This window comes from Pseudorasbora parva, chromosome 18 (genome assembly GCF_024679245.1).
Source record: "Pseudorasbora parva isolate DD20220531a chromosome 18, ASM2467924v1, whole genome shotgun sequence".
Classification (NCBI taxonomy): domain Eukaryota; kingdom Metazoa; phylum Chordata; class Actinopteri; order Cypriniformes; family Gobionidae; genus Pseudorasbora; species Pseudorasbora parva.
The window spans coordinates 28,147,792-28,175,558 of record NC_090189.1 but is presented as its reverse complement, the minus strand read 5'-3'; the positions used below and the strand labels follow the sequence as shown (position 1 = coordinate 28,175,558).

The 27,767-nt window shown below is 47.5% G+C and overlaps 1 protein-coding gene across 1 annotated transcript; it reads right to left on the bottom strand.

Annotated features, from left to right (window-relative positions):
• Positions 1 to 648: 648 nt before the first annotated feature.
• Positions 649 to 2,774, bottom strand: LOC137046036 (olfactory receptor 11H1-like). Its single transcript, XM_067423089.1, has 2 exons — positions 1,887 to 2,774; positions 649 to 684 (listed from the first exon to the last, which is right to left on the bottom strand). The coding sequence occupies exons 1-2, from the start codon at positions 2,772 to 2,774 to the stop codon at positions 649 to 651; spliced, it is 924 nt and encodes a 307-aa protein (XP_067279190.1).
• Between the last annotated feature and the right edge of the window lie 24,993 nt (positions 2,775 to 27,767).

Below are 27,767 nucleotides of genomic sequence, written 5' to 3'. Positions count from 1 at the left end.
ATGGACATTATGTGCAGACATGCGGGGGCCTGACCTGCTGCCGTGCACGCTTTGCCCACTAATGAAGATGAAACTTTAAAAGGTTTAAGTTTAACCCTAGGCATCTGACCATAGCCATGTTTTTTCAGTCCTGAAATTTTGCTGTAGACTGATGTGTGGGGACTGAAAATGCAAGAAGACACGGGCCGCCTCCACGTTCTTGACACCTCGGTGTGGAGATCAGTGAAAAATGGCAAGTTCCGCAGAGGAGGCTGAACAAAGCGAGCGTGAAGAAAGCATTTGTCGAGCCTGCTTTTGACCGAGGCTCGCTCATTGTGCTCTTGTCAGTCAATGTTTAACCTGGCCAACACTATGCTCAGAAACTCCATGAGCTCCTCACTGGCAGGGGTCTGAAGTGGCAAGTCTTCAGCCCCTGCATCAATGCTGCAAATATTAACCTCCTCAGAGAAAGACAGCTGAAGCGCCTCGCCTTTTTATTCATTTAATTTTATTTATTTGTGAATTGTGTTCATTTTTGTGAATCTATTTACATTTGTGTGTGAATCTCAATCTGTTTATTTGATATAATGCAAGTCTTACCCCAGATCCTACATCTACTCATCCCTGCTGCAATCATTTGTGACAACAATAGAAACTATTAAATAATAATCAAAACTTTTTTATTAGAATTTTAGAAATTACAACCTAAATGTGGCAACCCAGGCACATCCTGTGAAAAAAAATGGAGTACACAGTTGTTTGATATTCAACTATCAACTCACTTATAACATTCCTGTTTGTTCATATATTGCTTGAAAAAGAGTTTGTTTAGTCCTTCTGTATTGGTGGTTTAATCATTTCATTTGATTAATTTGTGAATTGTATTCATTTTTGTGAATCTATTTACATTTGTTTGTGAATGTCAATCTGTTTATTTGAAAATAATGCAACAATTCTAACCCCAGATCCTACATCTACTCATCCTCGCTGCAATCATTTGTGACAACAATAGAAATTATTAATAAATAATGCTTGAAAAAGAGTTTGTTTAGTCCTTCTGTATTGGTGGTTTAATCTTGCGTATAAAGTATGTGTTTGGTAGCTTGTAAGAAAAGAAGAGAGTGATGCAAATTCATGTTATATCCTTATAATAATATTCTGCTAATCCTCATGTCACTGTCCACATTAAAACCACCTCAGTCATTTTCAAATATAATTTGAAATAATAATGGGTAAGCGATTCTTTAAATGGTATATTTGTAAGTGTAATATTTTCTTGTGATATAAACATTAGTTGCTTTTTATGTAACTATTGCATTATAAAATTACATTTATATAATTATTGCATCCAAATTCCAAATGAAGAATACAGTTTTAACAACCCAAAAAGATTAATAATTTAAAGATAAATTATATTATAAATCACAGTAATGGAAAAAAATATACAATATATATGTGTATACAGATATATAATATGTGAAAACAAGCAATCAGACAAAATTATCATGTCATTACAAAAAGCGGTCTGTTGATTTCTTGCACTACTGAAAATGCAATAAAAAAAAGTAATGTACAGTTTAGTGTTTAGTTTTCAGGAGTGGAAAAGGACTGTATCCAGAATTCATTCAATAGTAGTATATATATATATATATATATATATATATATATATATATATATATATATATATATATATATATATATATATATATATTATCATCAATCAATTAAATTGGCTTTAGTCTCATACATTGTATCTAACTGAAGATTGCGTGTTCCACACATATTCATATGTTTTAATGTATTACATTCAATTTTTTTCACAATGAACAGATTTATTAAAATTGTGAGCGGCAGAAGGAACTGTTTTCCTGGAGGTTTTGGAAGCAATAGTGCATCTACAAAATGCTCTCTTCATTGCATCTTGCAGTTCTTTATTCCTCAAGCTGTAAATGATGGGGTTCAACAGGGGTGTGAGCACAGAGTACAGCACAGCGATGACTATACGAACATTTGTGTCAAATCTAGCTACTCGATATGAGATAAACACAAAGCAGGCTGAAAAATATGAGAAAAACACCACTACCACATGGGACACACAAGTGGCCGCAACTTTGAGCTTCTGTGCCTTGCTCATTTTACTCATAGCTTTGCCAATGCAGACATATGAAATTAAGATTAAAACAAATGTACCGATAAGTACAATGAGGGCAATTGTTAGGGCGAAAAAAGAATTCCTGGTGATGTCTACACAGGCAAGGCTCAGCACTGAGGAGTGATCACAGAACATGTGCCTAACAATATTAGGCCCGCAGTAAGGCAGCAGAGATGCCCAAACAGCTGTGGGTAGCACTGTAATGACCCCAAAACCCCAAGAAGCAAAAATCAATAGAATACGGAGCCGCCTGGTCATGATAGTTGTGTACATCAGGGGGTTACAGATCGCAACATACCGGTCAAATGCCATCACAGTCAGCAAAGTGTATTCTGTCACTTGAGTTGAGAGAAAAAGGTACATCTGTATAAAGCATCCTGTTTTAGAAATAGTTTTGACCTCAGTCAGGAACACTGCCATCATTTTGGGAATGGTCACTGACGTGTACACAATATCAGAAAAGGACAAATTATGAAGGAAAAAATACATAGGAGTGTTGAGCTTGGGGTCGGTTCTAACAAGGTAAATGATCATGCCATTTCCACTCAGGACAAAAACATAGACAGTGAAGAAAATGGGAATCACATATCTTTCCTTCAGTCCATCGAGGATGAAATATTCCACAGGCCCACTGGTGTTCATTGTGCTGATATGCACGCATGCAGATCCTGACCTGGTCGAAGAAATATATGTAGAAAATAACAGTAAAACATGAAAAAAACTTCCTCAAAGTCCAACTTATTATGTGTGTTGGGGATTCCTCATTATCTAAAGTACATACAAGTTTTATGCTACACCTAGTCTTTGAATATAAGAACCAACTTTAGAAATAAAAAAGATGCCTTTTGCAGTACATTGTTTACTAGTTCTAATTATAAATTAGAGGATATATTAAATATTATTATATAATGCTCTTAATAAATAATATAATGCTTTATACATAAATGTAAATTGTAAATACATCACTTAAACATGCCATCAAAGATCTGATTTTTTTACTGCATAAAAAATAATTTAGAGATTAAAAATATCTTACAATTTCTGGATATGTAGTGAAATTGAACTAACCTTACAATTAAGAATGAAATAAAATCTAGTGAGTACTATACATTATTCATAACAATTCATAACAATTCATGTTAACAATTAACAATTCATTTTTGTAGTTTAGTTGACTCTCTAACAGTTGAGAGTCAGTATGGATCAGCTCTGTCACTCTGGCATCTTCCTGTGTGACTAATATTAAATAAGGGCCTTTAAATGCCCTCATTTTCAAGGAGAAAAAAACATGGTTTGTGTGTGTGTGTGTGTGTGTGTGTGTGTGTGTGTGTGTGTGTGTGTGTGTGTGTGTGTGTGTGTGTGTGTGTGTGTGTGTGTGTGTGTGTGTGTGCGTGAATACGTGCATGTGTGTGTGTATGTGTGTGTGTTATTTACACTTCTCATTTAACTCCTAAATGATGTTGTGTATTTTATATCCTTGGCAACAACTCTCATGGTGCATCATTAGTAGTAGCTGACTCATGACTATATTCAGATTATATTATTATTATCATCATCATCATCATCATCATTATAAGCTGAAAACGTTTTAAAGATATATGTAAATAATATATAAAGGAAACTTATATAAACTTATATATATATACAATCCCCCTCTTTGAACTGTCACCTTATCTTGGTGGAGGGGTTTGAGTACCTGAATGATCCTAGGAGCTATTTTGTCCGGGGCTTTATGCTGCTGGTAGGGCCTCCCAAGGCAAACAGGTCCTTGGTGACGGGTCAGACTAAGAGCAGTTCACAAGCCCACTATGATGACCATAAAATCAAGGACCGAGATGTCGCCCGGCATGGCGCAGCCGGGGCCCAACCCTGGAGCCAGGCCCGGGGTTGGGGCTTGTATGCAAGTGCCTGGTGGCCGGGCCTTCTCCCATGGGGCCCGGCCGGGCTCAGGATCTGGACATGGAAACTGGCTCTAGGGACGTGGAATGTCACCTCGTTGGCAGGAAAGGAGCCTGAGCTTGTGAGGGAGGTCGAGAAATACAGACAAGAAATAGTCGGGCTCACCTCCACGCACAGCTTGGGCTCTGGAACCACACATCTCGAGAGAGAGAGGATGGACTCTCTACCACTCTGGAGTTGCCCATGGTGAGAGGCGGCGGGATGGAGTGGGTTTGCTTATAGCCCCCCAGCTCAGTCGCCATGTGTTGGAGTTCACCCCGGTGAGCGAGAGGGTCGCTTCCCTGTGCCTTCGAGTCGGGGATAGGTCTCTCACTGTCATTTGTGCCTACGGGACGAATGGCAGTGCAGAGTACCCGGCCCTCTTGGGGTCTCTGGGAGGGGTGCTAGAAAGTGCTCTGGAGACTGGAGACTCCATCGTTCTACTGGGGGACTTCGATGCCCACGTGGGCAGTGACAGAGACACCTGGAGGGGCGTGATTGGGAGGAACGGCCCCCCTGATCTGAACCCGAGCGGTGTTCTGTTATTGGACTTCTGTGCTAACATGGCTTGTCCATAACGAACACCATGTTCAAGCATAAGGGTGTCCATCAGTGCACATGGCACCAGGCCCTAGGCCGAAGGTCGATGATCGACTTTGTGGTCGTCTCATCTGACCTCCGGCCATATGTCTTGGACACTCGGGTGAAGAGAGGGGCAGAGCTGTCAACCGATCACTACCTGGTGGTGAGTTGGATCCGATGGCGGGTGAGGAAGCTGGACAGACACGGCAGACCCAAACGTACTGTGAGGGTCTGTTGGGAACGTTTGGCTGAACCCCCTGTCAAAGAGATCTTCGACTCCCACCTCCGGCAGAGCTTCGACCAGATCCCGAGGGAGTCTGGAGATATTGAATCCGAATGGGCCATGTTCTCCACCTCCATTGTCGACGCAGCCGCTCGGAGCTGTAGCCGTAAGGTCTCCGGTGCCTGTCGAGGCGGCAATCCCCGAACCTGAACTGCTGAAAAGCTGAAAAAGGAGTCCTATCAGGCCTGGCTGGCTTGTAGGGCTCCTGAGGCAGCTGACAGGTACCGGCAGGCCAAGCGGACAGCAGTCCGGGTAGTTGAGGAGGCAAAAACTTGTGCCTGGGAGGAGTTCAGTGAGGCCATGGAGAAAGACTATCAGTTGGCCTCGAAGAGATTCTGACAAACCGTTCGACGCCTCAGGAGGGGGGAAGCAGTGCCCTACCAACACTGTCTACAGTGGAGATGGGCAGCTGCTGACCTCAACTGGGGATATTGTTGGACAGTAGAAGGAATACTTCGAGGATCTCCTCAATCCCACTGACACGTCTTCCTTTGAGGAAGCAGTGGCTGAGGGCTCGGGGGGGGGGGACTCGTCCATCACCCGGGCTGAAGTCATTGAGGTAGTTAATAAGCTCCTCAGTGGCAAGGCGCCAGGGGTGGATGAGATTCGCCCTGAGTACCTTAAGTCTCTGGATGTTGTGGGGCTGTCTTTGCTGATGCGCTCTGCAGCATCGTGTGGCGGTTGGGGACAGTGCCTATGGACTGACAGACAGGGGTGGTGGTCCCTCTTTTCAAGAAGGGGGACCGTAGAGTGTGTTCCAACTACAGGGAGATCACACTTCTCAGCCTCCCTGGGAAAGTCTATGCCAGGGAACTAGAGAGGAGAATTTGGACGATTGTGGAACACTGGACCAGCTCTATATCCTTCACAGGCTAATGGAGGGTTCATGGGAGTTTGCCCAACCAGTCCACATGTGCTTTGTGGATTTGGAGAAGGCATTTGACTGTGTTCCTTGTGGCACCCTGTTGGGGGTGCTCTGGGAGTATGGGGTCCGGGGCCCCTTGCTTAGGGCTGTACGGTCCCTTTATGATAAAAGCAGGAGCTTGGTTCGCATTGCCGGTAGTAAGTCAAATTTGTTCCCAGTGCATGTTGGTCTCCGGCAGGGCTGCCCTTTGTCACTGGCTCTGTTCATAATTTTTATGGACAGAATTTCCAGACGCAGCCAAGGGCCGGAGAGTGTCCGGTTTGGGGACCATGCGATTTCGTCACTGCTCTTTGTAGATGATGTTGTCGTGCTGGCAACCTCAGACCAGGACCTTCAGCATGCACTGGGACGGTTTGCAGCCTAGTGTGAAGTGGCTGGGATCAGAATCAGCACCTCCAACTCCTCAGTCTCAGTCGGAAAAGGGTAGCTTGCTCACTTCAGGTTGGTGGAGAGTTCTTGCCTCAAGTGGAGGAGTTAAAGTATCTTGGGGTCTTGTTCACGAGTGAGGGAAGGATGGAACGGGAGATTGACAGACGGATCGGTGCAGCATCTGCAGTAATGCGGGCGATGTACCGATCTGTTGTGGTGAAGAAGGAGCTGAGCCGTAAGGCGAAGCTCTCGATTTACCGGTCAATCTACGTTCCTACTCTCACCTATGGTCATGAGCTGTGGGTCATGACCGAAAGGACAAGATCCCGGATACAGGCGGCTGAAATGAGCTTTCTCCGCAGGGTGGCCGGGCGCTCCCTTAGAGATAGGGTGAGAAGCTCGGTCACTCAGGAGGAGCTCAGAGTAGAGCCGTTGCTCCTTCACATCGAGAGGAGCCAGCTGAGGTGGCTCAGGCATCTATTACGGATGCCTCCTGGAAGCCTTCCAAGGGAGGTGTTCCGGGCACGTCCCACAAGGAGGAGACCCCAGGTAAGACCCAGGACACGCTGGAGGGATTATGTCTCCCGGCTGGCCTGGGAACGCCTCGGGGTACCCCCGGAGGAGCTGGAGGAAGTGGCCAGAGAGAAGGAAGTCTGGGCGTCTCTGCTTAGACTGTTGCCCCCGCGACCCGGCCCCGGATAAGCGGAAGATGATGGATGGATGGATGGATGGATGGATGGATGGATTGATGGATGGATATACAATCCCGATTCCAAAAAAGTTGGGAGACTGTACAAATTGTGAATAAAAACAGAATGCAATGATGTGGAAGTTTTAAATTTCAATAGTTTATTCAGAATACAACATAGATTACATATCAAATGTTTAAACTGAGAAAATTTATAATTTTAAGGGAAAAAGTCTTGGTTATGGCTGTAAGCTTAGTTCCCTGAATAGGGAATGAGCTGCTGCGTCCCCGCTCTGGGAACGCCTCTGCGTGATTGCATCATGAAGCACGTATATCATCAGTCCAAAAGAGAAATGCAACCTCATAGGTGGGTGATGTTACAGACCTGGAAACTATAAAGCACACCGGCAAACACACACCATTAGCTTCTGAAGAAGGATGAAACAAGGCGCTTGCGGGCATGTGGGGAGTATGGCAGGGTGACACAGCGTCTTGTTCCCTATTCAGGGAACTAAGGTTACAGGCGTAGCCGAGACGGTTCCTTTTGAGGGAACTCACACAGCATCACAGCTCTGGGAACAAGATTAACCATGTCCCCATAGGAGCCGGATGCTCGTCTGTGACATTAAATTAAGAGGCGATCACCATATAACCGGACGAAAGGGAGGCCCCTGCCAAAAGAGCCTGAGAGGCAGCCATACTCCTAGTGGAGTGGGACCTAATAGCCAAAGGAGAAGGCTCTCCGGCAGCCACAAAAGCAAATTAGATAGCCTCGACCACCCACTTGCTCATCCTCTGCTTTGAAGCCGGACCCCCTCTTGACCCTCAAGCATAACAAGGTTGTGCATAACAAACAAACAGCTGTTCGGTTTTTCTCCACAGGGCAGCTCTATGGACATTAGCAATCGGCAGTCAGCTGGCTTGGGAAATCAGCTGGCTGATTGATTGTTCCTGATTGATTGCTCCTGTTTGCCTGCTGCTGCTGCCTGCCTGCCTCAGCGTTTGTAGCTCTGTATAGCTGAATCTCTATTTGATATATTTTCTTTGTTATCTACACTGCTAAATATAACTTACTCATCACCATATAGTGTTTAATATAGCCTATCAAGTTAAATTTGAAATCACTAGCTTTTAATCTAAATCACTACCTCACGTTAGCTTTTCGATAGCCTGGTAGTTTTTTGGCGAAAAAAGGGCTTCACATGTGATAAATGTAAGGAATTAATCAGGTTGACGGAGAAGATTTCAGATTTAGAGACACGCATCCAGGCTTTATGTGAGAGTAGTGAGAATCTAAAACTAGCTCAGTGAACACTCATTGTTCACTTCCGGCTGGGTAACTATGAGACGGCATAGTCGTGGATCAAAAAAACACTCTTCCATTCCGATTAGAAAATCAAACAGGTTCTCCCCACTCAGTGACGCACCCACTGAGAATCCTGTTGAAAGTGCCCTAGTTTTTGGCAATTCTATTACACGGAACGTGAAAATAAAGACACCAGCCACCATAGTCACATGTTTACCGGGAGCCAGAATGCCTGACATCAAAGCAAATTTAAAAGTGCTGGATAAAGCTAATCGTAAATTCTCTAAGATTATTATTCACGTCGGCACTAATGATGTTTGACTTCGCCAGTCGGAGATCACCAAAATTAACATTAAAGAGGTGTGTAAACTCGCAAGTACGATGTCAAAGGCAGTATTTTTCTCTGGTCCTCTCCCTGTTAAAAGGAGTGATGAAATAGTTAGCAGATTATCATCACTCAATGGCTGGTTGTCTAAGTGGTGTCTGCAAAATAACATAGGTTCATAGACAAGGTAGGGGGAGTGAAAGGTAAAGGGGGAGGTGTTACTGTAATTTATAATAATATCTTCAGTATTACTCAGAAGACTAGTTTCAAATAAAATTCCTCTGAAGTTTTGGTGCTTTATGTAACGTTGTGTAGTGTAAATGATAAATCCCGTTTTATATTTGGGTTTGGTACTGTATAGAGGCATTGGTAGTATTGGCATTTAGAGACATTCTAAACTCTATTGGAGTTAGACAACACGTATCAGGACCCACTCATCGCTGTAATCATACTTTAGATCCAATAATGTCACATGGAATAAATGTTGATACCGTTGAAATTCTGCAGCAGAGCGATGACATCTCAGATCATTACCTAATATCATGTATACTTAATTTACCTAAAGGCTGGAATACACTACACGATTTTTTAAATCTGAACAGATTTCAAAAACACTAGGCATCATACACTTGCCGACTATGTAAATGGTTACAGAAAAAAGCTGGGCATCATACACTACCAGACTTTACAAACGTCCGGAACACAAACTGAAACAAGCGCCTGGTTGCTAGGAGACGCATGCATGACATACATAACAAAAAGCATGAGATGAGCAGGAGATGAGCGCTGTAATTTTTGAAGCGACTATCTGTGCGCTGAGCAAAAAGTCAACAAAAAGAGCCAAAACGCACTAGACGTGGCCAGTAATGGTCAGATTACAGCAGTAGTTAGAGGTAGGCCAAAGTGTTTTTCTGTGCTGATGAGTCAAAATATTGAGTCTAATCTGTAAGCGTGTTCTGTTCGTTTATTGTTATTTTATTTTTTTGCAACACATCTAGATAGAGGACAGCTTCGGATTCATGAATAAATAGATAATTAAATCATTTATTTATTCATAACATTGAGTTTTTCATTAAAGAAACACTGTTGTTCAAAGAAGCACACATGCTCTGGTGTGGCTTTGTTTGGAACTACTGTCGTTGACAATATTTAAGTTCCCTTTCGTCAAGTCACTCCGACGTATTGTCAGTGACTGACGAATGGGGGTTTCGCCTAGAAGCAAATCATCTTCGAGATCTTAGAAAACGCCCAATGGCAGTGCCAATGCCATGGGCATGCGAGATTTGCATGCGTAACTCCGCCTACCCACATGGGTATATAAGGAAGTAGCTGGCATGTATCGCATTATGTTTCTGCTTCGGAGCCAAGAGCATCTCTTCACTCCTGCAAGCCTGAATTTTGAAGTCCTCTCTTCAAGTCTTCGAGACGAGCGGTTCTCCAGGGTGTTGGTGTAACGACGCATTGCAGCGATCTCACATTGCCTGCCTGCTGATCTGTGCAGTGATCTGCAACATCTGTGTGTGTTTTCCCTGGGCGCTTCAGCACTCTGCAGAGCTTCCTCTCACAAAAAGAGCTTGCGTGTGGCACGTCTTTTTCAATAAGGTTTGCCCGCGCACTTCCGGGTGTGGTCGATATCTGTTGCTGTCTTTAGGATGCATTCACTGCTCCCCTCTGCGGGAACATGACCATCGCGATGTTGTGGTCGAGACTCAATGATCTCTGTAAAGAGAGAGAGTCCCCTCTGCCACACCGCAATCTACCATCTCCGAGAGAGGTGGTACTTTGGCTGGTGGCCAGGGTGACCTGAGGGCGGTGCTGTGGTATTAAGAACCCCGTCGATCATTCCACGGGCCACTCCCGCCCTCTTGCTCATCGCTTCCAGCGAGTGTTGGACTGAAGCAGCGGGACCGTCTGCTGACGCCCCGTTCGTTTCGTTCATACTCCAGATAGCGGCGAGAGGTCGATTGCCGCATCTCAAGGTGGGCTAGAGTCCTTTAGGGATGACGATCCGGCTATGCTCCACCTCTGGGTGTGGTAGCACTGTAGAATCTGACTTAGAGTTGACAGCCATGTTATCTCGGGCAGCCACGAGCCTCGGGCTGGTGCCACCCTGTCCCGAGTGCTCGCGGTTGGACGATTGGCTTTTGGAGGTGGCCCCTGACAGCTGCGGGCCCCGCCCCCAATGCCATTTCGCTCTTGAGATGCATGAGGAGTGCATGCGGTCTGGGAGTGAGCCCACCTCCTCAGCTCGCCCATATCCAAGGTTGGCCTTATCGGCGGCACGGTCCCCAGAGGCAGACTGAGGCCATCTGCCCCGGCGGCCCGCTGCTGCACCTAAGCGCCGCCGGCACAGTTGCCTCAGCCTCCTCGCCGCCAGGGCAACCTCCTGCGACCCCCTCCCGCGTGGCCGCAGCAGCCTTCACCCTGGCCACACCGCGGAGCGCTCCGGACGTGGACAGCTCTGGGATGGGCAGTTCTTTTCAGGGGACAGTGGCAGGTCCGCCCCTTCCCCTGGTGGAGGGCCGGGGCAGAATCCTTTGTGCGCGCCGCCCCCGGGCCACGCCGCTCTCGTCCCTCTCTGTCGCAGCCCCCTCACAGAGCAGACCCCAGTGGAACGCGAGTCCTTCCCTGGTCTCCTCTGTCAGGGCGCAGTCATTACCAGTGCCCCGACACCGGGCCGCTATGCCACCCGAGTCCGGGCCGGTAACACTGCCTCGCTGCCTCACAGAGGGTACGCCGGTGCTCCGTATGACCCAGTTGGTACACTCCCTGGGAGCGTGGCTTCAGCTGCCGGGACTGTCCCGCTGGGCCGCGTGGACCATAAGGCTCGGCTACGCGATTCAGTTCACGCGAGCTCCTCCCCACTTCCGGGGTGTCCGGTTCACCATGGTAGGGCCCGATGCCCCTGTCATGCGTGCGGAGATCGCTACCCTACTGGCGAAGGGCGCGATCGAGCTCGTCCCTCCAGCCGAGATGAAGTCTGGCATCTACAGCCCTTAATTGTACCGAAGAATCCGGTGGGTTACGGCCAATCCTGGACCTTCGCGTCCTGAACTGATCCCTTCTCAGGCTTCCGTTCGGGATGTTGACTGCGTAATGCCTTTTTGAATGCGTTCGTCCATACGATTGGTTTGCAGCTGTTGACCTGAAGGATGTGTACTTCCGTGTGTCCATCCGCAACACAGACCGTTCCTGCGGTTTGCGTTCGAGGGGCGGGCATGTCAGTATGCTGTACTCCCATTTGGGCTAGCTCTGTCCCCTCGCGTCTTCATGAAGATTGGCGAGGCAGCCCTTGCGACACTCAGGCAACAAGGGGTTCGCGTCCTGAACTATCTCGACGACTGGCTCATACTGGGCCATTCTCGGGAGCGGGTGTGCGAACACAGAGACCTGGTTCTCCACCACTTAGCCTGTCTGGGCCTTCGGGTCAACTGGGAGAAGAGCAACTCTGCCCCGTGCGGAGGATCTCTTTTCTCGGTATGGAGATCGACTCGGTCGCCATGTGTGCGCAGCTTACAAAAGGAGCGCGTGCAGTCACTGCTGACTTGCCTCCGCCAGATAGAGAGCAAGAGTGCGGTTCCACTGAATTGTTTCAGAGGCTCCTGGGGCATATGGCATCCGCAGCCGCGGTGACGCCGCTCGGATTGCTTCATATGAGACCGCTTCAGCACTGGCTTCGCGATCGAGTTCCGAGATGGGCATGGCAGTCTGGCACGCTCCAGGTCCCAGTGACTCGGGCCTGCAGACAGACACTCACCCAGTGGTCGAACCTCAGTTTTCTACGGGCAGGTGTGCCCTGAGAACGAGCTTCCAGGCATGTTGTGTCAACAGATGCTTCCACTACGGGTTGGGGTGCCATGTGCAATAGACGTGCGGCCGTGGGCTCCTGGACAGAGAGCCAGCGCCGCCTGCATGTCAATTGCCTCAAGTTGCTGGCAGTACGGTCACCCTGCACCGCTTCCTAGCGTTGCTGAAGGGTCAACACGTACTTGTCAGGTCGGACAACACGGCCGTTGTAGCGTACGTCAACCCCCAGGGCGGTCTACGCTCCCGCTGCATGTCCCAACTCGCCCACCATCTCGTATTATGGAGTCAGAAGCGCCTGAGGTCCCTTCGCGCTGTTCATATCCCGGGGATCCTGAAACATGCAGCCGATGAGCTCTCACGGATTCAGCCAATCCCTGGGGAGTGGAGACTCCATCCCCAGTCGGTCCAGCTGATCTGGGATCAGTTCGGGGATGCACAGGTAGATCTGTTTGCCTCCCACGACTCGTCCCATTGCAGCCTGTACCATTCCCTGACCGAGGGCATGCTCGGCACGGATGCACTGGCGCACAGCTGGCCACAGGGCCTACACAATATGCGTTCCCCCAGTGAGCCTTCTTGCACGTGTTTGTGCAAGGTCAGGGAGGACAAGGAGCAGGTCATGTTGGTCGCCCTGTTTTGGCACGGCCGGACCTGGTTCCATAACTAGTACTCTTGCGACAGCCCCTCCCTGGCCGATTCCTCTGAGACAGGATCTCCTCTCTCAGAGATGGGGCACCCTGTGGCACCCACGTCCCAATCTTGGAGCCTCCACGTGTGGCTCCTGGACGGGACGTGGCAGGTTTGAGTACCGATGCGTTGAAGTGGAACCTCTTCGTCAGTTGGTGTTCTTCTTGCCTAGAAGACCCCTGGAAATGCCCGATCGGGTCTGTGCTCTCACTTCTCCAAGAAGGGTTGGATCGAAGGCTGTCTCCTTCCACCCTGAAGTTTTATGTGGCCACTATCGCCGCCTACCATGACCACTTGGACAGTAAACCGGTAAGTAAGCACGACCTGGTCATCAGGTTCCCGAGGGGTGCGAGGAGACTTTCTACTTTCTCCTCGTGCTCCTCTCGTACCCTCTTGGGACCTCTCAGTAGTTTAAGTGACTGCAGAGGGCCCTGTTTGAGCCTTTGCGGTCAGTAGACGTAAGTTCTTGTCGATGAAGACAACGCTCCTGACCGCATCGGCCTCCATCTAGAGGGTAGGGGACCTGCAGGCATTTTCGATTGAAGAAGCGTGCCTGGAATTCGGACAGGGTGACTCTCACGTGATCCTGAGACCCCGGCCTGGATATGTGCCCAAGTTTCCCGCCACTCCGTTCAGAGACCAGGTGGTGAACCTGCAAGCACTGCCCTTGGAGGGGGCAGACCCAGCCTTGGCACTGCTCTGTCCAGTACGAGCCCTTCGCGCTTACGTTGACAGGACGCAGCATTTCAGGACCTCAGACCAGCTCGTTGTCTGTTATGGTGGGAAGCTGAAAGGGAAGGCTCTCTCAAGCAAAGGTTGTTTCACTGGTTAGTGGACACCATTGTTTGGCTACCAGCAGCAGGGGCGCCTATGCCCCCTTGGGGTCAGGGCACACTCCTCTCGGAGTGTGGCCTCCTCTTGGGCTTTAGCATATGACGCTCCGCTGACAGACATCTGCAGAGCTGCAGGCTGGGCGACACCAAACACATTCGCCAGATTCTATAATCTCTGAGTGGAGCCTGTATCCGACTATGTACTCGCCTCTACAAGTGGCCGGTAATGGATTGGCTCAGGTGTCTTCGCTTGCTTGCCATTCCACTCTACGGACTGGATACATGCGATATTCTTCTCAGGTGAGCTCCCCGAGAGCCCTGAGCTCCTCCAGCACTGACGACGCCGACGCCAGTAAGTCTGCCTTTAGCCCAGACACTCGTGTCCGGCCAGGTGCCCCATGTGCATGGTTCCCCTCCGGCGACCCCCACATGTGTATTTCCATCGTAAGCCTCCTTGAGCGGGTGTATTCCCTTGGCAACCTTGCCACCCCCTGGAGTTAAAAATCCACCTGCGGCTGGTACCCCAGTGTTCTCCGTATGCAGCCCCTCGGGTCATACGTGTATCCTTAAGTCCTCCCTACGGGTAGGCATTTTGGCGCATATCTCCAACTGGAATATGCCTCCCAGTGTACCTCTGTATTCCTGCGTTAAGTAGAGGCCTTTGACCGTCCTTCTTGCATCAGGGCACTGGAAGAGTCGCGTGGCATGATTACATTGGGACCCCCATTCGTCAGGCACTGACGTTACGTCGGAGTGACTGAACGAAAGGGAACGTCTTGGTTACGTATGTAACCCTCATTCCCTGAGGAGGGAACGGAGACATAACGTCCTGCTGCCACATCCGCTGTACCGCTGGAACGGCCGAGAGTTCAGTCTTGGCTCCTCAGCAGGTAAACATAATGCGATACATCCCAGCTACTTCCTTATATACCCATGTGGGTAGGCGGAGTTACGCATGCAAATCTCGCATGCCCATGGCATTGGCACTGCCATTGGGCATTTTCTAAGATCTCGAAGATGATTGGCTTCTAGGCGAAACCCCCATTCGTCAGTCACTGACGTTATGTCTCCGTTCCCTCCTCAGGGAACGAGGGTTACATACGTATCCGAGACGTTACTTATACAATAGTTTTGCTGTTTTGATTCCTACACGAGTCTAACGCAGACAAGATGCGTGAGCATCGAGTAACGCAACCTTGTTTACGTTATTAAATAATCTGTTAACATTTATTGTAATAGGCCTACAATTGATAATTTGCAGCTATTGACGCGCTTTGAGCACGTTTAAACACGTATCCCGGGAAAGCTTAATGTAAAAGGTTAATGTAAAACAAGTAGGCTAATGGTAAATAGTGACATAATGAATAAATTAAGACAAATGTTTAAGTCAGAATTTGATTTGTGAAATATTATTAGTATTATTATTTGTCTTTGCTGTATCAATAGGCAATATATTTATGTTTAACATGAAGTATATGGCTTCCCTGTAAATGTACAGCAGCGGGCGACGCGTCAGACATGCTTCTGGTGTGCAAAGACAGACCCTGCGTCTCAATCAGCTCCCTAGTTTACTAGTCAGGGCACTGATCAGGACATAAGTCAATAGGCTGACTCCCTGATCAGTGCCCTGACAACTGAACTAGGGAGCTGATTGAGACGCACCCAGAGCAAACGACAGGCAGCAGCCCCGCGGCTGACGCAACAGAAAAGCCTCGCTCTCGCCACGCTTGCAGGCAAAATCGATAATTATGTTGTTTTTTATTATTACAATTAGGCCTATATCTGCATTTATGTTAACCTAAAAACTTCCAAACATGAACATGTCACTTATTAATATGTATTCGTGTCAAAATGACATAAAATCAGCTTTTTTTTTTTGTCTACTACCGGTAACAGTTGTCATCCACATTTTAGAGACACTCGTGCTCCTGCCACAGCTGAATAACTTTTTCTTCCATGTTGGAGTTCCACTTTGTGATCCTGCTGGTCTCCATTTCTTGTTTGTTGATTTTCGTTGGCTTGTAGTCAGTGATTTCCGGTCTCAGTAGCGATGAGTCATGTGTTCTAAAATCGGCTCAAAATATCAAACATGTTTGATATCCTCCGACTGGATGGAATCAAAATCTGAAGCTAAAAATTGGAGTCTATGGCCATGATATACTACGTAATTTTTCATGGAATCTGTTGGCTCAAATCTGCAGACTGGCTCTGACTTTTGTCAACTAACGTCAACTTGTTCAGATTCTAAATCAGGGGGAAATCGGGGCAAAAATCGGGTAGTGTATTCCACCCTTAAGGCTACAAAGCCGTCCCCTCGCTTCAAATTGGGCGGACTATAACTTTTGAGACTAAAGATTGCTTATCATTTCCATCTCCTAAGCATTTCAGATAGCCAAGAGGAACTTGATGTTGCAACAGAAACTATTGACTCTCTCTTTACTAGCACTTTAGACATAGTTGCTCCCCGGCGCTTAAAGAAGATTAAAGCAAATAATCCAACGCCGTGGTACAACGAGCACACTCGGGACCTTAAAATAGCAGCCAGAAACAAAAAAAACAAACAAAAAAAAAAACTGGAGGTTTTTCACAATTTGTGGAAAGAGAAGCATGATTGCATACAGAAAGGCCATAAAAACTGCCAGATCTGCTTATGTGTTGCTCAAAAACAGTCTTGCATTTAAATATTTAGATATGATCAAACACTAGATTTCTTTAAATGTGAAATTTTAAAATGTTAATAACTCATGCATCATATAAGGACTTAGCATCCTAATATTTTTAATGAATAATGATACTTAAATAAGCACACACAAGTGAATATTAATGAATGCAAGCACATATAATTTGACCCAAGAAACATTTAAAATAGTGCTAAGACAAACTAAATTTTCCTTATTTTGTACAGTAAGCTATATACTACATATGAATTGATAATAAATTAAGTTTTGAAATATATCCAAAAGGCCATCATTGACACCCTCAAGCGAGAGGGTAAGACACAGAAAGAAATTTCTGAATGAATAGGCTGTTCCCAGAGTGTTGTATCAAGGCACCTCAGTGGGAAGTCTGTGGGAAGGAAAAAGTGTGGCAAAAAACACTGCACAACGAGAAGAGGTGACCGGACCCTGAGGAAGATTGTGGAGAAGGACCGATTCCAGACCTTGGGGGACCTGCGGAAGCACTGGACTGAGTCTGGAATAGAAGCCACCGTTCACAGGTGTGTGCAGGAAATGGGCTACAGGTGCCGCATTCCCCAGGTCACGCCACTTTGGGGCAACAGAGAAGCAACACTTGACTGTTGCTCAGTGGTCCAAAGTACTTTTTTCGGATGAAAGCAAATTTTTGCATGTCATTCAGAAATCAAGGTGCCAGAGTCTGGAGGAAGACTAGGGAGGAGGAAATGCCAAAATGCCTGAAGTCCAGTGTCAAGTACTCACAGTCAGTGATGGTCTGGGGTCCCATGTCAGCTGCTGGTGTTGGTCCACTGTGTTTTATCAAGGGCAAGGTCAATGCAGCTAGCTAAAAGGAGATTTTGGAGCACTTCATGCTTCCATCTGCTGAAAAGCTTTATGGAGATAAAGATTTGGTTGTTCAGCACGACCTGGCACCTGCTCACAGTGCCAAAACCACTTGTAAATGGTTTACTTACCATGGTATTACTGTGCTCAATTGGCCTGCCAACTCTCCTGACCTGAACCCCATAGAGAATCTGTGGGATATTGTGAAGAGAAAGTTGAGAGACACAAGACCCAACACTCTGGATGAGCTTAAGGCCACTATCGAAGCATCCTGGGCCTCCATAACAACTCAGCAGTGCCAAAGGCTGATTGCCTCCATGCCATGCCGCATTGAAGCAGTCATTTCTGCAAAAGGATTCCTGACCAAGTATTGAGTGCATAACTGAACATAATTATTTGAAGGTTGACTTTTTTGTATTAAAAACACTTCTCTTTTATTGGTCGGATGAAATATGCTAATTTTTTTAGATAGGAATTTTGGGTTTTCATGAGCTGTATGCCAAAATCATCAGTATTAAAACAATAAAAGACCTAAAATATTTCAGTTGGTGTGCAATGAATCTAAAATATATGAAAGTTTAATTTTTATTATTAGAAGGAGCTCTAGAGTGTAGAATGATCACAACAGTCTCGGTTGAGAGACCAGAACTCCGGGTGAGATAGAAGGTCCCTCCTGATCAGAATCTCCAGGGGAGAGCCGTCGAGGAGAGACACAAGGTCCGAGAACTATATTCGGCCCGGCCAGAACGGGGCTACTAACAGACGATGGGCACCGGCACACTCTCTCTAGAACTCCCGGAAGCAGAGCAATCGGGGAAAGCATACAGAGGCAGCCACAGCCAATCCTGTACCATAGCGTCCAGTCTGAGAGGAACTGGAGGCACTAGGGAGAACCACAGAACCACTGGCACCGCTGCGTAACCTTGATCACACGGAAAGGATTTCCCCTAGGAGAAAAGCCCTTGGTTTTGAGTCACCACTGTAGCCGTCTCATGTACAACAGGCCAAACGGAATGATATTGGATGCTGCTGCCATGAGACCAAACAAACTCTGAAACTGTTTTACAGTGAGTGACTGGCCTAGTTTCAAGGCCGAGCTGGTCGATCCCATGCGAAGCTCTGAAAAACGGGCCTGCATAGAGACAGAATCCCAACTCATGCCTAGATACGTTATTCTCTGCACTAGAGAAAGAATGCTCTTCTTGGAGTTGAGCCTCAGCCCTAACTCCCTCATGTGCGCGAGAACACCATCTCGATGTTGAACCACGAGACGAGCTGACTGTTTTAGAATCAGCCAGTCGTCGATTTAATGCGTGTCCACCAGGGATGGAAATTAGCACCCGCCACCAGCCAAATGCGGGTGATTTTGAGTTGTGGCGGGCAAACTCGCTTCACCTACCGGCCACCGTGGCGGGTAAATAAAAATAGCATACTGTTTCCCCTCTTTGTAAACTTTGTTCAATGCATGCGAGTGCGGCCGTATGTCCGAATATGACCAGTCGTTTTCGCCGTCATTACCCAGATGTAGTACCAGAAGACTCGAATACGAACTCACGCGCGCTAAAAGAAGAGCCGTCACTGCGCATCATCCGAGAACGCGCACTCGTCTCACAGCGCGCAAATATTGAGTTCTCTTTCAAGTCTTGCGCTTAAATGGACAAACTCACACAAAAAGTATGTCAACATGTCCATCTTGATTAGTATCCAAGCAGACATAGTCTGAATATGCCTCAAGGGAACGTTATACAGTCGAGAAAGAAGAGCATATCCCTGCACTAGGTCTTAAAGGGGCAGTAGACTTTACTGCTGTCTGTTTAATGTCAAACAAAAGGACATCACTCACTTCTCTTGAATAGCTTTTGTAAGTTTAATAAGGATTAATCTTTAATTTAAACAGTTAAAATATGCAGTTATTTTACATTTGATTACTTTATTGAATTTCTGTACCTTTCTGCAGGGCATTAAGCCTGTACATTAGCTATTATTAAATGTACACATGAGTGAGGTCAAGTTAAACATTTTAGTTTGAATTGTATTTTATACTGTGGATTGTTGCAATGTGCTAAATAAATATTTGCATAATTTGTAATTGATTAATATTTGAAACTTTAATATTAATTTATGCAATCGCAATGCCTTGATTTTTAGTAAAGTTACACAGTCACAGCATTAGCCATAAATACAATGGTACTAATAGTTGGCATAATTTCTTTTGGTGTTTCGGTTTCGGCCAAGAATTTTTATTTCTGTGCATCCCTACTGACAATGTTCTGCTCGGTGTGTCGTCAACACGCTTCAGAAGATGCCAAAACTAATAGTTTCATTGTTGGAACTAAAAACCTAAAGCTGGAAGCCATAAAAGATCACTAATCATCCAAATGCCACATCCAGGTAAAAAAAAAAAATGCACAGAGCACAGAGCCCTACTCATTTAATGAAATGTATATCAGTTCATGGTTTGTGTGTGTATAAGAGAGATAGAGAAAATGTCAGTATTTCATTGAGACTTGAGATTAAATAAACTGCTTAAGTATTGTAGAGCTTGTAGTATTCATTTTTCACATGCAGTTACACATTATCGGTTAAAAACAAGAAAGTGGCTGGTAAAAACATGGAGTGGCTGGTAGATTTTGAAATCCACCAGCCACAGTGGCCGGTGGACAAAAAAGTTAAGTTCTATCCCTGGTGTCCACACTCTGGCGAATGTGTGGGGTGAAAAGTGCTAGACCAAAGAGAAGCATCCAATATCGGTAAGCTTCTCCCCTGAAAAGCGAACCTTGGGTATTTCCTGTGCTGTGGAAGGAGGGAGACATGAAAATATGCATCTTTGAGATCTATCGTGACAAACCAGTTCTCGGACCGGATCTGAGACACGATCTGTTTGAGTAAAAGCATCCTGAAATTGAGCTTTGCTACGCAGAGGTTCAGACGCAAAGATCTAAGATCGAATGCAACCCTCCATCCTTCTTTGGCATGATGAAGCACCGGCTGATGAAGCACCCTCTCTATAGCCCCTTTCTGCAGCAAAGTCTGTACTTCTTCTCGACCAGAGCCTGCTCAGGTGCCCACCACCGTGGGCAGAACCTTGTTGAAACTGGGTGGACGACATCGAAACTGAATGGCGTACCCTTCTTATAAACTGTAGGACCCACTGAGATATATTCAGCAGATTTAGCCAGAATATCTAATAAGGGTACCAGCCTCTTGATGCTGGCCTCAGATGTACTCTGCACCGCGAGTGCAGCGCCCTGAAACGGCTGACCGGCAGGGAGAATGAAACACCCGATAAGCGCACGCCTTTTTTTCTGTACGCGTCGAGATATTTCTCAATGAAAACAGCTAGCACCCTCAGGAGCTGAATGCATGCCATGCACCTAACAGTATCACATGTACACGATGCTTGTGTTACTATAGACCGAAGTCTGAGGCTGATAGAGCGCGCAGGGAGAAAGCGCTCGTCGAGCCTGCTTTTTACACAGACTCGCTCATGATGCTCCACACAGGCAGGGGATCGAAGTGGCGAGTCCTCAACCCCTGCATCGACGCTGCAGACATCCACCTTCTCGGAAGAAGACAGTTGTCGCATCACGGCCACCCCCCGGGTGGGAGAAACTGCAGTGCAGGCTCCCGAACCCAGAGAAGCAGCACCGGATCTGGCGGGTGAAGGCTGAGAAATTCATATGCGAACCCTGCGACCTGAGCCGCCACCACGCCTCAGCAGCAGTGGAGCCCGTGCTGCGGGGAACGCGAGCCGGTACGCCCTCCTCAAAGAGCGCCCGGCGGGATCACAGCACCCTTGAGTGCCGACTGGGCGTGCTGATCACCCACACAAACAATGCACATAGAGTGTGTATCCTCTTCCATGATGTAGCAAGGACAGGAAGGAGCACACTCTCTGTACGATCGTTCACTCGCCATAACCTCCTTCCTCTAATATCAGTGTGAGTGCAAACTTGTGAAACAGGGGTCTGAACTCAGACACAAACAGATATTAGGACAGACAAATAACACAGAGCGCTTGTTGACGAAAATAGAAGCTTCAACAAACGGCATGTGTTTGCCAGTGTGCTTTATAGTTTCCGGGTCCATGACATCACCTGCCTATGATGTTCTGTCTTCCTATTGGACTGATGACATATGTGCTTTATGACGCAATCACGCAGAGGCGTTCCCAAAGCAGTGACGCAGCTCGAGTTCCAATGATAGGGAAATCATCTTTCCCTTGAGCTTTTGATATATAAAGATTTTCCTGTAAGTTTCAGAGCTGAAAACATCATTTTTAGTCAAAGAAAAGCTTTTATAGACACCAGAAAACATGCCTCTACAGCACGTCTAATTCAAAAGCCCTGCCCACCGACTCATGGAACTGATCGACTCGCGCTAGCCAACAACAATAAACATGCCAAAGAAGATAGCAAGATATTGCACTATTTCTAGTTGTGGAAGAATACAGTAGCTGCATAAGCTTCCTTCAGATCATAATATTAGGAATGTGTGGTTGAACTTTATTTTTAATTAAGTTCCAGCTCACGAGGGGTGGCTCATACATGTTCACTTCATTTTACTGCGGAATCGTTTGTAAACAAATCTCAGGTCGAAGCTGGATTTGCAGACAGTTGAGATTAAAACACAATGCTGTTTCTTCTACATTAGATCCGAAAGGAATGGTGCAACACAATTATGTGAGTAAAACGTGCTTTTTATATGTAATAGCACTGCATTGTTAAAGATTGTTTTGCTTATGTGTATGTGTCTAACAGAACATACCTTTAGCACGCTGGACTCAGACATGTATGGTTCAGGGCTCGCAAAGCCCAACGTTCCGGGGCTATGTGTTTTCCAGACAGGCTACCAAAACGTAAGAAATCGTCTTGGTTACGTATGTAACCCTAGTTCCCTGAGGGAACGAGACGAAACGCTGTGAGAACGTTAATGCGTCGTGAAGCGCGTGTAGAACCATTCCATCGGAAGATCGATCGATCGTCGGCGTGATGACGTCATCGACCGGAAGCTATAAAGTGTCCATGAAAACAAACAGGAACTAGCTTCTGATAAAGCCTGAAGTAAGTGATCACGGGCACGCCGGGAGTATGGCAGGGTGACGCAGCATCTCGTTCCCTCAGGGAACTAGGGTTACATACGTAACCGAGACGTTCCCTTTCGGGGAACTAGAGCTGCGTCGAAACGCTGTGAGAACGCTTATACCCACATCGCCATGGGACCAAGTGCCTCGTATGTGTGAAGCCGAAGCGCACACGATTACGAGAGTACCTGCGCCCCAACTGTAGATGCCAAATCTAACTCGAAGAATCTGACGAAGGTCAGCGGCGAAGACCAGCCTGCCGCATTACATATGTCTTGGAGGGAAGCTCCCGACAAAAGTGCTTTAGAAGCAGCCATACCCCTGGTAGAGTGCGCCCGGACAGCCAGTGGAGACGGCTGCCTGACTGCCTCATAAGCAAGTGAGATGGCCTCGACCACCCACTTGCTCATTCTCTGCTTAGATATTGGAGCCCCCTTTTTCTGGGCTCCGAAACAGACGAACAACTGATCGGTCTTTCTCCACAGGGCAGCTCTGTGGACATACATATCTAACGCCCTAACAGGGCACAGCAGATTCAATCTTTCCTGGTCTGACGTCATGAAAGGAGGAGGAAAAAAGGCTTGAAGAGTAATGGGGCCCCGTGGGCTCATAGGAACCTTGGGGATGTAGCCTGGTCTAGGATGCAGAAAAGCCTTTACCATACCAGGCGCAAACTCTAGACATGAGGGCCCTACCGACAGGAACTGAATATCTCCTATTCTTTTGAGAGATGAAATGGCCAAAAGAAAGATGGTTTTTAGGGTGAGGAACTTCTCTGACACCTCCTCTAAGGGTTCAAACGGAGGCTCAGATAAGCCCCGCAAAACAATGGCCAAGTCCCATGCCGGGACCCTCGAGTGCATAACCGGCCTCAACCTTAGGATACCACGGAGGAAACATGTAACAAGAGGGTGTCTTCCCAAAGACACTCCACCCAAAGGGACGTGGAAGACACCCAAGGCCGCCACGTACACCTTTATTGTGGAGGGGGTCAACCCTGCCGAGAACCTTTCCTGCAGGAACTCCAGCACTGTACCGACCGGGAAGTTAACTGGATCCCACTGGCGTTCTCTGCACCATGCTGAGAAAAGTTTCCATTTCAAAGCGTACAGCTTCCTCGTGGACGGAGCTCTGGAGTGAAGGATGGTCTCAACGACCTCGGCCGAGAGACCCTCCTCTATGAGCCTGGCCCCCTCAGAGGCCAGGCCCACAGTTTCCACAACTCTGGGCATGGGTGCAGGAATCTCCCGGCCGCCTGAGAGAGTAGATCCCTCCTGGTCGGAATCTCCATCGGAGAGCCTTCCAGGAGAGATATTAGGTCCGAAAACCATATTCTGGTCGGCCAGTACGGAACCACTAGAAGTACCTGGGCCCCGTCCCGGCGTACCCTCTCCCGAACTCCTGGAAGCAAGACAATCGGGGGGAAGGCGTACAGGGGCAGCCTCGGCCACTCCTGTACAATGGCATCCAACCCCAGCGGGGCTGGATGGGACAGAGAGAACCACTGAGGACAGTGAGAATTCTCTGCCGAAGCAAATAGATGTATCTCTGCTTTCCCATATTTCTTCCATAGGAGCTCCACCACCTCGGGGTGGAGTCTCCACTCCCCGGGCCTCGGCCCCTGCCTCGACAGGATGTCCGCTTCCTGATTTAGGACCCCTGGGATATATACTTCTCTGATGGACAGCAATTTCCCCTGGGCCCACAGGAGGATCCGACACGCCAATTTGTCCAGTGGACGGGACCTCAGACCCCCCTGGTGATTTATATAGGCGACCACCGATGTGTTGTCTGTCCTGACTAACACATGATGGCCCCTGAGGTCGGGCAGAAACTGTTTCAATGCAAGAAACACTGCGAGCATCTCTAGCCGATTTATGTGCCAGTGCCGCTGATGTTCCTGCCATAGACCCTGGGATGAACGGCCACTCATGGTCGCACCCCAGCCCGTGAGAGAGGCGTCTGTCGTTAGCGTTACACGACGAACATGAGCCCCCAACACGGGACCCTGGGACAGAAACACCGGGTTTTTCCACATGACCAGAGCACGTAAGCATCGCCGCGTGACTTTGATCATGCAGAGCGGATTTCCCCTTGGGGAGAACCCTTTTGTTTTGAGCCACCACTGTAGCGGCCTCATGTTGAGTAGGCCAAAAGGTATTACGTTGGACGCTGCTGCCATGAGACCTAACAGTTTCTGGAATTGTTTCACAGTGACGGCCCGGTCTAGCTTCTGTTCTTTGACTGCTGCCAGGATCGATGTTATGCGTGTTGGCGATAATTGTGCCCGCATAATTACCAAGTCACAGTTCACACCTAGAAAAGTGGTTTTCTGAGCCGGAGAAAGCACACTCTTCTTGGCGTTCAGCCTCAACCCCAATTTCGACATGTGTGCGAGAACAGCATCTCGATGCTGAACCGCCATTTGTTCTGTATGCGCTAGAATCAGCCAGTCGTCGATATAGTTCAGTATGCGGATGCCCTGCAGACGCAACGGCGCCAGAGCTGCATCCACACACTTGGTGAATGTGCGGGGTGACAGTGCTAGACCGAAGGGAAGTACTCGATATTGGTATGCCTCTCCCCCGAAGGCAAACCTCAGGAACTTCCTGTGATGTGGAAGGATGGAGACATGAAAATACGCATCTTTGAAGTCTATGGTGACAAACCAGTCCTCCGATTTGATCTGCGATACAATCTGTCTGAGTGTGAGCATCTTGAACTTGAACTTGGCCACTGAGCGATTTAATAGATGCAGATCTAATATCGGGCGTAAGCCCCCATCCTTCTTTGGCACGATGAAGTAACGGCTGTAAAACCCAGACTCCCTGCCGGGAGGAGGAACCCTTTCTATAGCCCCCTTTCGCAGGAGTGTCTCTACTTCCTGTGCCATTACCAGAGCCTGCTCCGGGCCCACCTCTGTGGGTTGGACACCGCTGAAAGGAGGTGGCCGCCTCTTGAATTGAATGGCGTACCCCCTTTCGACTATCTGCAGGACCCAACGAGATATATTTGAACCCTTTCTATAGCCCCCTTTCGCAGGAGTGTCTCTACTTCCTGTGCCATTACCAGAGCCTGCTCCGGGCCCACCTCTGTGGGTAGGACACCGCTGAAAGGAGGTGGCCGCCTCTTGAATTGAATGGCGTACCCCCTTTCGACTATCTGCAGGACCCAACGAGATATATTTGATAGACGTTTCCATTCGTCTAGAAAATCTACTAAGGGAACCAGCCTCTCGAGGCTGGCCTCTGGTGTACTTTGAACAGCAAGCACAGCGCCCTGAAGCGGCGAACTGGCAGGGAACAACTGACTTGACTGCTCGGGAGCCCCCCGAGGGGGGCGCGGACCACCCTCGGGTGGCCCGCGGAGACCGACTGCGCCCCGGCGTTGCGGCGGGGTTTGCAGCGCGGCCCCCAGAGGGTGCTGCAGGGAAACGGGTACCGTTGGCAGGGGTAAACACCGTTTCCCTACGGGGGGAACCACCCTCAGCGTCCTGACGCTTCTGGCGTCAGGAACACTTAGACGAGGCCTTCTTGGCGATCAGGACTGTCCTCAGCAGTGGTGGAATGTAACGAAGTACAAATACTTCGTTACTTTACTTAAGTACATTTTTCACGTATCTGTACTTTACTTAAGTAGAATAAATAGTGCATACTTTTTACTTTTACTTTGTTACATTTTGCAGCAATTATTATACTTTCTACTCCACTACATTTCTACAAAGTTTCGTTACATTTTCGTTACATTTTCTGATCAGTTTCAGGGCTCGAGATTAAGGCTTGCCCGGATAATAATATATAATGTACGTTATAGGCTAATGAATTGACGGTTGCGCTGTTGAGGCTCGCGCAGCCTCTCGAGGAGAAATGGAAACAAATCAGTCCCGCTCACACAAAGAAACTCAGAAACATACTGCATTAAAAATTCAAAATGTTTAGTTTTTATATTTTATAACAGTTAAAAAAACATCATATGACACGACCAACGAGTGTAGACCTAATATTTCCTGAATACCATCATGACAGAAAATGTGACACTGATTTCATTTGACAGTTCCATGAACAATTAATTAACATCAAGTAACTTACATTTTATTGATTGCTTTATTGCTTTTGTTCTATTTCAGCAGCGAAAATATTTCCAAGATCAGATTTCCTCATCCGAACCATAACGTATTGCACAGCAACAGTGCATTACTGAATCAAAGATTCAATGCCCCCCTAGTCATAAACGTTGAGTTATGCATATAACTACTGTTCCCAGAAGGAGGGAAACGAGGTACAACACATGACTATGGGATATCGCGCTCTAGCGCCATCTGCTGAAGACACCTTTATTCACGCCTGAATGGCCAATGACGCATGATGACGTGGGCGGGGTCACCTGCCCACAGCATATAAATGCGGTCGTATGCGTCATCCCCTTTGTTCAGTATAGCTCTTCACCGGGCCTCCGACTGTGCGGGGCCCAGAGGTGTTGTACCTCGTTTCCCTCCTTCTGGGAACAGTAGTTATATGCATAACTCAACGTTCCCATTCAGTCGGTTCACTCGGTACAACACATGACTATGGGACATATATACACGCCCCGAGAAGTCGCTGAACTAAACGTAAGGGACCAGCACCGCCACATATCCCATTTCCCAGGGAAAAAACGGCCTGTAGTTAACGCCGGGTAAACCGGACAAAACGTGCGCAGTAATGCCTAGCTGGCATCCGCGCAAAATCTCAAACCAAGCCCCTAAAATGTTCATGTCCTCGTAGAGTGCTCACACCCTTCCAGGCAGAACCAACTCCATACATGCTATAGAAATAGCTTGTATAATCCCATGTGAAAGACATCGCTTAGATAGCGGCTCCCCATGTGCTGAGTTGGAAATCATGACAAAAAGGCTGGTCAGGCAAGTGCATAGCCTACAACTGCCCAATGCACTTGCGTACAACTTGCAAATGGCACAAGCACAAAGCAAGTCTCCTGTCTTCCTCTGAGTCAGAGATTTTACAAGGCAGGCCGCTCGAACGAGAGCGTATACTACCAACATGCCTTTTAGGCATATCCGCCACGTTTGGGCACAACACCACCAAGCACAGCTTGGGAGCCATCAATAGTGCATGAGGATCACCAAACGTGCTTCACTGATACCAGTACCAATGAAAAGGCAGCATCCTTATATTCAAAGATTTCTAAAGGCTCAAACAGAGGTTTACAACTAGCCTCCAGAGTCCAGACCAACCATCAGGTCATGACGGCACCATTACGGTTTGTAACGAGCCTAAAAACGCAGACCCAAG